The sequence below is a fragment of the Oenanthe melanoleuca genome, chromosome 21 (genome assembly GCF_029582105.1).
Source record: "Oenanthe melanoleuca isolate GR-GAL-2019-014 chromosome 21, OMel1.0, whole genome shotgun sequence".
In the NCBI taxonomy this organism is placed as follows: Eukaryota; Metazoa; Chordata; class Aves; order Passeriformes; family Muscicapidae; genus Oenanthe; species Oenanthe melanoleuca.
In genome coordinates this window covers 2993523-3007613 of record NC_079354.1, presented here as the reverse complement: position 1 = coordinate 3007613, position 14091 = coordinate 2993523, and the positions used below count along the sequence as shown (strand labels likewise).

At 42.6% G+C, this 14091-nt stretch overlaps 1 protein-coding gene across 2 annotated transcripts in view; it reads right to left on the bottom strand.

The window, feature by feature from the left end:
* Positions 1–14091, bottom strand: part of PRDM2 (PR/SET domain 2) — a 49188-nt gene that overhangs the window by 22275 nt on the left and 12822 nt on the right. Inside the window, exons 3-6 of one of the 2 annotated variants that reach the window (XM_056508056.1) lie at positions 12797–12914; positions 12433–12536; positions 9129–9281; positions 2470–2596 (exon numbers count right to left, since the gene is read on the bottom strand). In XM_056508056.1, the coding sequence (XP_056364031.1) occupies positions 2470–2596; positions 9129–9281; positions 12433–12536; positions 12797–12914 (502 nt within the window). Of the gene's footprint in view, positions 1–2469; positions 2597–9128; positions 9282–12432; positions 12537–12796; positions 12915–14091 lie in introns of those variants that run through there. The other variant, XM_056508058.1, reaches the window with a different exon arrangement.

The window sequence follows — 14091 nt, the reverse complement described above, 5'->3', positions numbered from 1 at the left end:
CACAAAAATCTTTCTCTTCCCATCCCTTTGTATCATGTAATTAGAACTATTTATTTTCTAATTAATTACTTTTCAATCATGTTCATCAGAATTTCCTTTATTTCCCCAAACCCCTCAAGTCTAAGGTTAAGAAGCTTCCCCATCCAAAAGCAGAAATATGAATAGAAACCATTCTGGAATCCTCACTGCAGCTACTGCTACCAAATCTGCAGGAAAAAAAGTGTGTACTTCTTGTAAAAAGATTGCTGTGAACTGCAAATATTAGCAGATGTTACTACAAACACTAAAATAACAGTAAATGCAGAGCAAAATAATAATTCCAATGAAACCTATGAAAAATAGAACTAAAAATTTTCAAAATATCCAATGAATTGCCTCATCATATTACTGTTGCTATTTCATATTAAAGCTGAAACTTCAGCAATTCAAATCAACTAAATACTAAGAATTTGGTCTTTCTGTTTCATGAGACAAGAGTGTAACTCCATAAATAGATTATTCTTGGTTATTCTCAAATCCTTCATCAATGTTGTGCTTGGAGTTGTTATTCTCTAGGTTGCTTTTTATTCAATAACTGTGAGCCTTGGTAAGGAACTTGTGCTTGTAAAAAGGAGGAAGAGATTTACTCTTCCTAATTATGAAATCTGTAAAATCTGTAACAGTTAAAGCACTAAACCTACAAAAGAGTACAAAATCAAAACCCAGAAACCAAATTAGTTTACTGGTATTTTACCTATAACTTCATGAATGCAAATCAAACTTCTATGCCATGAAAAATTACCTTAGAAATTATTCTGTCTGGCTTTTCTGATTTATCATATAATCAAATTCTGGCAGGTTGTTTTTCTAGCCTTTCAGGTAAATCATAGGCACACAAATTCCATTTGCTAAGATAATGCAGATTTAGGAAAAAAATGTAATACAGCCTGTAATTTACCAAGTGCTTCTTATATATGTGCTAAATATGCTTTTCATTATAAAATAAAACTTAGTGCTTGGATTTCAGTTTGTATTTGCTTAACCTGTGAAACACTATGCAAAATAACTGAGTTGCACTACAGTCCCCCCTCCTCAATCTCAAATAAAAAACTTACACAACAACTGTTTTCAATATCTGACCTTGTTTTCAATGTGAGTTCCAGTCAACTGCACTAGCTGTAAGATCAGGCCCTACATTTTACATTTAAAAAATTACAGTGATGCTTCTTAAAAAATTATCTTTCTTCAGTTCATTTGTAACCTCCAGAGAACACCAAAATGTACATAACTCCCATGCAAGAGGAACTGATACATCTGTGCTATAACTGTGAATATTTCCCTTTTCTATCTCCTCCCTGTAAGTAAAGGCTTTGTTGTGATTTTGGCCTAAAACGTTAGTCAAAATGTCAGTTATATAAGGCCACGCGTGGAGGCACACGCACTCTAAAAAACCCTGCTGCTGAATTAGTCATGGAAAAAATAATGGATGTCTGGTCTGACATACATATTCACAGAGGGAATAACGCGTTTATAGCACCCGAAACTCTGTCCCACCCTCCCTCCTCGGCCCAAGGCAGCCAGGAGCAGCCGTTCCCACCGCCTGCGAAATTCCACAACCAACAAATCGGCCTAGAAACAACAAGAAATTAAAAACCGCAGGGAAATAACAGGAGCGGAATTCTTCACTTGGATCCACTGACGTACCCCCGACCCAGGGCCCAAAGGATCCCGGCGGAGCCGGGCTGGGCTCCCCTTCTCCAGAGCGGGACCGCGGCGGCCCCGGCTCCGCAAGAGACCGCGACGGCCGCGGGCTCAGCTCCTCTTACCAGGGAGGGATCGGGGTGGCCCCGAGCTCGGCTCCCTCTCCAGAGGAAGGATCGGGGTGGCCCAAGCTCGGCTCCCTCTCCAGAGGAAGGATCGGGGTGGCCCGAGCTCGGCTCCCTCTCCCGAGCAGGGATCGCCACAGCCCCGAGCTCAGATCCCTCTGCCGAGCAGGGATCGGGGTGGCCCCGAGCTCGGCTCGCTCTCCCGAGCAGGGATCGCCACGGCCCCGAGCTCAGAACCCTCTGCCGAGCAGGGATCGGGGTGGCCCCGAGCTCGGCTCGCTCTCCCGAGCAGGGATCGCCACGGCCCCGAGCTCCGCTCCCTTTCCGAGGAAGGATCGCCACGGCCCCGCGCTCCGCTCCCTTTCCGAGGAAGGATCGCCACGGCCCCGCACTCCGCTCCCTTTCCGAGCAGGGACCGCGGCTGCCCGGGCTCGGCCCCCGCCCCACGCGGGCTCGCTGCGGCTGCCGCGGACATTCCCCCCTTCCCGCGCCGCTCCCGCCGCCTCTCCCAACTTTTCCAGCCACAACTTCCACGTTCCGCCCGCGGCGCCGCCGGCCGGGCCGGGCCCTTCCCTCCCTCCTCGGCCGGGCTGCGGAAGGTCACGGCGGCCGCGGGCCGGGCCAACCCGCGCGCCGGCGGCGGCGGCGCCGCTCCGCTCCGTACCTCTGCGGGCCTTCGGGGAGTGCCGGCGGCTGCGGGCGCTCGCTCGCTCCTCCTCGATCGCGGCCGCTATCGCCGGGTCGTCCTCGCCATTGTACCACACCAAAAGCTCCTCGCCCGCCGCGATTGGCTGCGGGGACACAACACAGGGCGCGCGGCCAATCAGCGCGCGCGTTGTTGGCGGGGCGGGGAGCGGCCGCGGAGGCGCCCGCGGCGCGGCCCCCGCCGAGCCTCGAGCGCGCCGCCCCGCGCGCCCCCTGCCGGCCGGAGGGCGCAGCGCCGAGCGCGCCCCGCCCCGAACCGAACCGAACCGCGCCGCTCACACACGGACAGCGGCGAAACGGGCAAAACACCCAAAATACTGTAACACACAGACAGACACACAGACAGCAGCGAAACGGGCAAAACATCCAAAATACTGTAACACAAGACAGACACACAGACAGCAGCGAAACGGGCAAAACACCCAAAATACTGTAACACATAGACACACACAGACAGCAGCGAAACGGGCAAAACACCCAAAATACTGTAACACACAGACACACACAGACAGCAGCGAAACGGGCAAAACATCCAAAATACTGTAACACACAGACAGACACACAGACAGCAGCGAAACGGGCAAAACATCCAAAATACTGTAAAACACACAGACAGACACACACAGACAGCAGCGAAACACCCAAAACAACGGGCAAAACATCCAAAATACTGTAACACACAGACAGACACACAGACAGCAGCGAAACGGGCAAAACACCCAAAATACTGTAACATACACACATACACACACAGCAGCGAAACGGGCAAAACATCCAAAATACTGTAACACACAGACACACACAGACAGCAGCGAAACGGGCAAAACACCCAAAATACTGTGACACACAGACAGACACACAGACAGCAGCGAAACGGGCAAAACATCCAAAATACTGTAACACACAGACAGACACACGGACAGCAGCGAAACGGGCAAAACATCCCAAAATACTGTAACACACAGACAGACACACGGACAGCAGCGAAACGGGCAAAACATCCAAAATACTGTAACACACAGACAGACACACAGACAGCAGCGAAACGGGCAAAACATCCAAAATACTGTAACACACAGACAGACACACAGACAGCGGCGAAACGGGCAAAACATCCAAAATACTGTAACACACAGACAGACACACAGACAGATAGCAGCGAAACGGGCAAAATATCCCAAAATACTGTAACACACAGACAGACACACGGACAGCGGCGAAACGGGCAAAACATCCAAAATACTGTAACACACAGACACACACAGACAGCGGCGAAACGGGCAAAACATCCAAAATATTGTAACACACATACACACACAGACAGCAGCGAAACGGGCAAAACATCCAAAACACTGTAACACACAGACAGACACACAGACAGCAGCGAAACGGGCAAAACATCCAAAATACTGTAACACACAGACAGACACACAGACAGCAGCGAAACACCCAAAACATCCAAAATACTGTAACACACAGACACACACAGACAGCAGCGAAACGGGCAAAACACCCAAAATACTGTAACACACAGACACACACAGACAGCAGCGAAACGGGCAAAACATCCAAAATACTGTAACATACACACAGACAGACACACAGACAGCAGCGAAACGGGCAAAACACCCAAAACACTGTAACACACAGACAGACACACAGACAGCAGGGAAACGGGCAAAACATTCCAAAATACTGTAGCATACACACATACACACACAGACAGCAGCGAAACGGGCAAAACATCCAAAATACTGTAACACACAGACAGACACACAGACAGACACACAGACAGCAGCGAAACGGGCAAAACATCCAAAATACTGTAACACACAGACACTCACACACACAAATAACAGTACCAAAACACCCCCAAAACAACCCAAAAACCTCCCCACAGACTGTAACACACCTACACACACACAACCCCCAAATTGCAAAAACAAATTTTAAACAATCGTCCCATCAAAAATTCACAAGAAAACTTAGAAAAACCCCACAAAAGTGATAAGAAATAAGTAAAGTAAAAGATAGCACCTCAAAATGGTAAAAATAAATAACAGGGAAAAAATCACAAAAAAAGAGAAAATCAGAAAAAAGGACTACATGTCAAAAAAAAAAAAAAAAAAAAAAAAAAAAAAAAAAAATCACAGAAAAAAAACCCTGAAAAATCATGGAATGTTAAGGGGTTGGAAGGGACCCTAAAGTCCATCCAGTTCCACCCCTGCCATGGCAGGGACACCTCGCACTGTCCCAGCTGCTCCCAGCCCTGTCCAGCCTGGCCTTGGACATTTCCAGGGATCCAGGGGCAGCCACAGCTTCTCTGGGCACCTGTGCCAGGGTCTCATCACCCTCACAGGGAACAACCTCTTATCACTGAACCTAAATTTCCCCTCTTTATATTTGTATCCATTGCTCCTTGTCCCACCAAAAGTTCCTGACAACACAGAGATAATATCAATACAGTTATAGTTAATATTAATATAGTTATATAGTTAATAATTAATACAGTCCTTGTGTTAATAATTCATAAACAGTTGTTGTTACTATTCTCACTTTTGGCATGAACTTTCTAGCTGTAATGTCCCAAATTATGGTTTGTCTCAAATAATGGCATTGATTTAAATCCCAGTGCTCACTTCTATGGATATTTACTGTTAATTCTTTTCAGAGAGCAGCCAGGTTGGGACAAACACACCTACCTTATACAAAGCATTCAATAACATTAATTAATTATAATATAATAATAAGTTACTGCTCAGGCAGCCACTACAGCTGGGATCTGGAACAAAATCTAAAGATCCAGGAAAAGATTGTTGCAGTGGGTTATTGGGAAAACAGATAATTACATGTTTAATAAATCCACTTCATCACAAAAATCAAAGGTTTGCTTGCCATTCCAAATTGATTATTTCTACTCTTTTTAATCAAATTTTTGAAAAAATCATGGACTAAATTAGTCAAATGGGCATCACTGCAAATGCTACTCATACTCCCAGCACTGCCAACAAAAGAAACTATTGATCAGTTCATTTCACATGCTCCTCAAAATATCAGACTCAAACTAGTAAATCCCCAAGTTGGCAGACTAAAGATTTTAACTTACTTTTTAAATCTTCCTCATTGTTTCTCCATTTCCTGAAGCATTTTATCCAAAACCAAGAAAAAAAAGCCTTAACTTTAATTCCCCTCTTTCAGGGCTTCATGAACATGGGGCTGGTGGAGACCAGATCCCATTTTCAGTCATTACACCAGAGCAAAGGGTGGCCTCAGACTATTATTCCCAGTTTGAAGCCAAAGGGTGATTTGTATCAAGAAGAAAAGTAGGATTTCTTTCCTCTACATTTTTAGTGGGTCTCACCCACCATAAAGGTGATAATTATCATCATCCCCCAGACACTGGAACAACAAGAGGTGCAAGATCCCAACAACTAAGGGCAGAGTAAGTTATAGCATAAGCAAAGTCTATGGCTTGGCTCCCTTGAGTTCCAGAGGCCTGATAGGATAAATAGTGGCAAAGTTTTTTGTATGGAGCTGGTGAGCAGCAAGGAATGCAGCAGAGTTGTCTGATGCAAAAAAGAAAACCACCTTATCATCTAAAAAATATACAAAGCCAGACCAAAGATCTGGATGAGGTTTCAGGCAATGCAAACACAGGTAATGAGCACATGATGTGTTGGTTGCATGGCTGGAGCTAACATTCAACTTGATGAATTTAGTTTTATTGGGACTGCTCTAGAATCTAAATTAAGCCCTCTAACCTTGCACTTCTAAAATGAGATGCAGCAGCAGCTCCTAAAGCAGACAATTACAGCTGCTCCCTCAGTAGCAATATGAGAGAAGGGCTACACTGAGCAAGTGCCACTTGCACCACCTCTCTTCCTCGTGACACCCTCTAGTAACAATTCCAAAACCCAACCTCCTCCAAACTACTCCCTGCAGATCCTTGGTGTAGCAGTGTCAGGCTGGGACAGCCTGGCTAAAAAAAGGTATGAGTTTTGGGAGGGCTCATTAATAATTCCCACACATTTTTTGTGCATTTTGTTTTAACTGCAACATTTAAGTGTCCTTAATCTGAGTATTTTCTGTTCAAAAGGCTAAATTCAAAACTTGTAATTTTCAAGAGTAGTATCCTAACAAGTTACTAACCTAAGTAACCTAAAAGGTTCTAGCATAGATTGTCTAAAAATCCATTAACTGTGCATGTTCAAGCACTCTAATGTGTCTTGTACAGACTGAGATGGGCATTTGCCTGCCTGACCTCATCAGAGTATCTATTTCTCATTTTACTGTGATATTGTGTTTCTGCACCAGGGTGTGGCCTCATCTCACCAAACATAACCAAAGTGAAAAGTCTGACATTCACTTGTGTGAATCTTTCACACTCTGTAACCCAACATTATGTTGCTCTCTCCTATGTAACAGGGAGGATCTTGAGGTATTATAAACCTGTTGGGCAAAACAGTCTTCCACAAGCAAATTAATTTCATTTTAATCAGGGACAGTTTCATAGCGAAGCTTCTTCAGAAGACTTTTTGAAAATGTTTTTCATTGTATTTTACTTTTTCTAGAATTCAAGTTTTGTCCTGTGTGCAGAAGAACACTACACAGCAAGCTCCTCTCATGAGCAGAGGCAGGAAGAGCTAAAACTGCATCTTTAAGCTGTTTCCCTGCAATATCACAGCTCTCACACAGGCATCCTGGGGAAAGCAGATGCAAAGCAGCCTACAAATATCCTCACCCCTTTAGGGAAGATGAAGAGAAGATGGAAGAGAAAAACATTTGCTTGTGCTCACTCACAAGTTCTATTCTATTCTATGACTATTCATTGAGAGCAGGGAACAGGGAAATTAAAGCTCTACAGTTCTGAGGTGACTCTACACCAAGCAAATTTGGACTTTGTTATCTCAGCAATGAGGCTTAGAAATCAGCCTGTTTAACTTACAAATTTAAAACCTACAAAAAGCTGAAGGAAACCTTGGGAAAAATAAGACCCCATGACTATACTTTCAATGATTCAAGGTAAAGCAGAACAAGATTACACACAAGCCACTTGAATTCTCCTTTGTGGGTTAATAAAACCTGTGCTGTTTATTTGTCAGAAAGTGGAATTCCCCTAAATTCATGAATTATGATAAAGATCAGGAAAGAACCATGTGTTGAAACCTGGGCTGGTAAATTGACAGCAGGTTTGAAATGGCAGTGTAAGATCCTAACATTATATGCAAAAGATAAGGACATTTAAGATACTCTTTATTACATGCCTTCTTTTGTCTCAGTTAGCAGTAAGGTGTAACTGGGATAAAATTCATCAAGTTGCGAGACAACAGTCAAAGGAACAAAAGGATATTTAAAAGTGCTGAGACAAGGTATTTGTTAATATGTCAGCAGTGCTCAGCTTCTTTTAGCACTATAGCTATTTTCCAAAGTGCAATATCATTCAAACAAATTTTAAACATGTGAATGCTTGTCTCTGTCAGGACTGAAACTTTTGCAGAAAAGATTTCATGAGAAATTTGAAATGTCAGAGTGACTCCAAAAGCACACCTGTATTAATGAGCTAGTGGGACTGTGGGTAAAGGCAGAGGAAATCCAAGATAAAGTGTCTACAGAAATCAAGGCTGGCTACAGAGTCATACTGGGAGCTTGCCTCTGAATAAACACTGCAGAGAATTCAGTAGTCTGGCTGGCAATAGTGAACCCCTACTTCAATGCCATTACAAAGTTCTGAAAATGTTTTAGAAGGTTTCTTCAATCTAGCTTGAGCTAAAATATAACATTTACCTACTGCTGCACTGCCCCATAAACCTCAAAACTGCATGGGATCAAGTCACTCTTTTATTAAGCAAATACCAGTTACTTACAGATATTTTTGGCCTCACAAGGAAATGGAAGGAACAGCAATAGAACAAAAACAAAAGTGCATATACCTCAAACACTCAAAAGTATTTTTTACAAAACTAAGTCAAGCCACACACTCACTGCTAGGAGGGTCTTGATCAGGGACTCAATAAATACTTTAGAGCCACAATATTCTTAACCTAACATGTTCCACCATTATGGTTAAATCATTTTTTCCTTGATCTGGGAGATAAAATGCTCCAGGAATGCTCTTTTCCCTGCCTACCCCTCACTTCCTGAACAAAACCTAAATGGTCTAAAACTTTGAGAAACAGTTTCATGGGGCTACCAATAAAAGTGTCTTGACAGCCAAACTTTGTCAAACAATGTACAGACTATAAAAATAACTGATTACTGCAAAAACATCCTCAGCAGAAAGAATCTTGTTATCTACAAAAATAAAAAAATGTTTATTTCATATCCTCTGCAGTTTTTCATTCTAGTTTGTATCAGATTTGGTGCTACAGCAAATCATTATCCAGTAAGACAGACTTAGTGTTGACACATCTTGTAGTTTAACAGTAAATCTAATGTCAATTGTATTGGCAGATAAGAATTTATACCAATGATGTGTAGCATTTGCAGTGTTTCCAACATGTTTCATAAAATGTTTCAAACTCTCTTTAATATAAATAGTAATAAAAAAAAAAAGTTTTCTAATACAACAGAATAAAAACAATAATAAAAGCTGACAAAACAGCATCTGTTCAGTGATACCTTCAAGCTCTTGTAGTAAATGGTCCTGTTGATCTCCAGAGGGAAGAGGTTCTGCTCCTTCCCCGAGCGGGCCCAGTTGATGTAGCGCAGCCAGTTGCCCTTCTCTGGGTCGGTGGCATCCACACACATCCAGCCCAGGTTGGGGTAGTACACCTGCAGAGAGGCAGCAGACAGACACAGGGACACTGCTCACACCACAGACACACACAGCACCCAGTGCCACCCAAGGGCAGGGACAGAGAGCCAGGGCTGGGCTGGGGCAGTGCTGCTGCTCTGCAATCTTGTACAGAAACTGTTACAACTGGAAAAAAAAACACTCACTGAATTACAGAATCACGGGGTTGGAAGAGACCTTCAAGATCATCCAGCCCATGCCCCAACACCTCAACTAGACCAGGGCACTGAGTGCCATTTCCAGTCTTTTCTGGATATCCAACTCATGGCCTGCAATCCCATATCTCTGAAGGCTCTGGGCTCAAAAGCCAAAATCCTTAAAACATTTCACACTTCCTTTACAGTTTGGCAAGCCTGAAATGATACTCTAGATTTTGTATTTGGTAAAGTGACTGATTTTATGATATGAAGGCCACAGAGCTTTATTTTTACCATCTGATGAATTGGGAAAAGTAACTATATAGAAGCTAGAAGTACTTGCTTTATTTGGAAAGATATGGGAAAGCATACCCTATATTCAATCTTCCTTTAGGATATAAAAGATTTTAACCTTAAAGAAATCTTGTGATCACCTTAAAAAACTGACCATGTCAATAAAATTCTGCAGGTTCCACAATGCTGTGTATATTCTTTGGTTTTTGTTCTTGGGGAAAAGACTGACACCTACTCCTGATTTACATTTCAAGACAGCTTGCAGTAAAGCAAGAAGGGGACTGACAACTTCACTATTTTCTGATGACAGGTGACTCTGCTTCTCTTGCAAGATGTTATGCATCTCCCACTTTTCTTATAATCCAAATTAGATGCCCATAAGAAGAGCTACCAGTGGGTATTTTTCCTTTTTTTTTTTCCAAAAATGTTGCAGCTTTTTATTTTCTGATACTTTATAAGTAATTCCAAGGCTGTTCAAATGGTTCTCCAATTCCAACAACACGCAGAAAATACCCTACTTAATAAATTCAATTTTTTTGTACTGATAATACTGTTGATTTAATGAAATAGAATTTTATCAATAAAAGTGAAGTTTTAATAAATACACATCCATCTTAGTTTCTTTCCAAGTAAACAGAAAACATCTCCCTCACTTAAACTACTCCAGCATGGATTTCATCAGCTGACTTTTGAAAGAATGTTCACCAGCACACCCAGCCCCTGCAATAGGAAAGCATAAACAGCATCCCAGGTGAGACTGAAAAACAAATCTTTTGGTCAAAATGGAAGAGAAGAGCCAAAGAATGATGTAGGATAGCTAAACAGATATGGAATATATGTCTAAATGTAACTACTGATTATTTATATATATATACTAAACCCTATTTTGTTTTTATATTACTTTATTATGGGTTTTCCACAAACTGAAATACTTCATTGCTTTTCTAATCTACAGAATATAACAGTCTAATTTACAGAATATTGTTTAAAGGCCTTGTGCACTGTGAGAAAGAAAATAGCTCCAACTCCTCTCCACAACATTGTGACTTTAAGTGATTCCTGTACCCACAATAAAACCCACTCAGCACAGCTGTGCCAGTCATTTCCCTCCCTTTTCAGACACTTATTCTCATTTTCCCAACTGTGGCTTTTTACCAGTAGAAAAGGAAAATATGTTCTCTCCTCAGACACCAGAGGCATATACTGACACAACTCATCTTTTTCACAATGAGCCTCTGGTATGACAGTTCAAAATCATTAAAATTGACTGGAGATGCCAGTTTTAGAAGCCTTATTTTTTATTCAGATTAATTTGACTGAAGAAGCAGATGGAACACTTGTGGAAAAGGTTGTTCCCCAAGCAGAGTGTCCATGTACTGAACTGCTCCTACACATCACCATCCTTCCACAAACCATATTTTCTAACAGTTGAGATTCTGGACTGGTTTCAGATATCATCATATGGGACCAACTGTTGCAGTCTCATTTTAGCTCCTTTTTTTATAAGTCTAAAATCACTATTGATGCAACACACTCAGGAATCTAACAAGGGCTCTCATTATCACCTCCACTGCAAACCAGGAAACTCTGAAACAGCTGCCTTGCAACTATCCTTTCTCAACACAAACTGAAAAAATATCCACCATGAACATTCAGCATCCAGCACTGAGAAACACAATTGCAAGGTCAATAATTTACTTGACTGATTCAATCTCACCAAATGTTCCTGTGACAGATTAAAACTGGAGATACCTTATGCAGTGGAGTTTGTGAGAGCATGAGGTCAATGCAACAAACATTACACTTGAAAACTGTATTGCTTTTCTAAAGGGTAATTTGCATTTATGAGAATGTTCTAGATCAATTCCTCTGATAGAGGTTAACTCTAAGCTCTATGCATGTTTTTAGTGTTTTAGGGAATTCCATTTTGGCAAGCAAGGGACAGAAGGATGGATGACCCTTATCAGAATCTTAGCCTAAAAATCCATGTTCCAGAACATTCTATGCCCCATTCCTCCACCCCCCTCCCCTCCTTGACTATTCATTTCACTAAAACCATGTCCTGTGTTTGTCTTCAGAAAGACTGAAGAAGTCTTTGGGAGTGGTAAATGAACTGCCTCAAAGACACTGTAGAAGGGATTCAACTCCAGATTATGACATTTACATTTTGAAATCTACATAACATCCAAGGTCTCCTGATTACCAGTGGAGCTGCTCAGACAGCACTTGCTTCAAGGCAAGCCCAGCACAAGAAATAGTGCAACACTTGAGAACTCTTACAAAAACTCCAAAAACTGGTTTTCAAAGAGATAAATGAGGAGGAGTGATGTGGTTTCCTTGAGAGATTCCATATCCTCCTGATTTCCCTAATTTCATAAGCAGTTGACAGCATTCAGCTGCACTCAGGGTTCAAGCCAACAAAGCAAAGATCAGCAACAAACTCTTAATGGCAGCTGTGATCCACACACAGCACAGAAGGAATACAGCAATTTCCAACAATGTCAATGGTTTATAAAGCTTTTAATTCAGAATAGTTGTTCCATCCAAGTGTCTATAAATAACCTTTAATAATGGCAGTAACAGATGGAAATTACCTTACATCAAGTTTATTTCTAAAATGTCTGGATAAAGTAAAGGCTAAATACAAAATATTGACAGCATAACAGGCACATTTTTCCATTTACAAACAGTTTCTTACCTCCCACATGTACACATTGCTCTTAACTTGAGATCTTTTTTTCTTGTCACCAACAAATGGTCCAAACTTCTTGCCTTTCAAAATTGATTTTGTTGCCCAGACACCTGAGGAGACACGTATCAGGAGTTAAAACTAATCTAAGTTATTCCAAGCAAATCTCCCACTCAAAATTCATATCCTTGAGATCATTACATGAGTCTGTCTTGGACTGGGGAGCTGTCCACTCTCCCAAGAGGAATTATTTCACACAAATACACCTGACATCATCTCTACCCAGCACAGGGGGCACCAGGCTTACACACCAACTCTAATTTATGTGAATTACTGTAAAAATCTTCATTCTCTTCTCAGCTGCAGCACTCACCAAGCCGACTCTTGTCAACAGCAGATGGGAAGAGCCTCACATCCTCAGGAAGGCCCCGGAGCACGTGCTCAGGAACATCATCCAAGGTCTCCACAGCAACAGGGGAGTCACTTGTGTTCTACAAGTCAAAAAGCCAACCACCATCAACAGGCAAAAACAACCACACAACAGGTGATCAACGCACACAAACTTCAAAACCTTCTGACTTGCCATTAAAGTAAAATTTCCAAACTCACCACACTGAGGATAATTTCACATATATTAGCTATTATTTATTCCCTTTTTCAAAGACTGACTTCCAGGCATACTCAACCTAATCAGTCCCCCAAAACCAATCTAAAATAGTTTCTTATCTTGCCTTATGTGACAAAGTGCCCCTTGTGAGAAAGACTAAAAAGTAATTTCAGGAGAAAACCAAGCTCTAAGTTCCAAAAAGTGCATACAGTTAAAAAATCCAAAAAGCTCCTTGCTGTGCAGACTGAAGTGAGTGTGTAGCAGTAAAGCAACCACTCCAATGCAGAGAACCTGCACTTGGGATGCACCATCCACTGCCACAGGCAGCAGCATGCTCTGCCTGGAACGGGCTGAATCAATGCCCTGTTTGCAAACCTGTCAGTCAAAGGAGGGGGGTGAGGTCATGCTGCTTTTGGGGTTTAACCTTGCTAAAACCAGGCACACTCATCAATCCCAAAGTTAAATGTCCTGAGGGTGAGGAGAGATGTGGCAGAGCTGAAAACACCTGATAAAGGAACAGAGCAGTGATAATACTACTGCTAAGGTGCCTAAAGATGCTGAGCTGGGCACAGCTGCCTTTTCTTCATCCTAGAAAAGCGAGTCCCACTTTTGAACAGGGTCTTGACACACCCCTCCCTGCAGCAAGTGTGGAGATTCCTCCTTGGAGTGGGGCAGGAATTTTTAAAGCCCATCCAGTGCCACCCCCTGCCACAGGCAGGGACACCTGCCACTATCCCAGGTGCTCCCAGCCCCATCCAGCCTGGCCTGGGACACTGCCAGGATCCAGGGGCAGCCTCAGCTCCTCTGGGCACCCTGGCCATGGCCTGCCAACCCCCACAGCCAAGTCCTTCCCTAAAGCCAATCTAAACCTACTCTCCATTCCCCCTTGCCCTGTCACTACAGTCCTGGGTGATTAAAGTATGTGCATGTCAAGTTTACTGCTCTGCAATAAGAGAATAAAAGGGTTTTAATAGTAATTATTTCAGTATCATAAATGTTACTCACATTTCCTATATCAAGTAACAGCTCAGAACTTTAGTCAGCAGCTTATAATTAATACA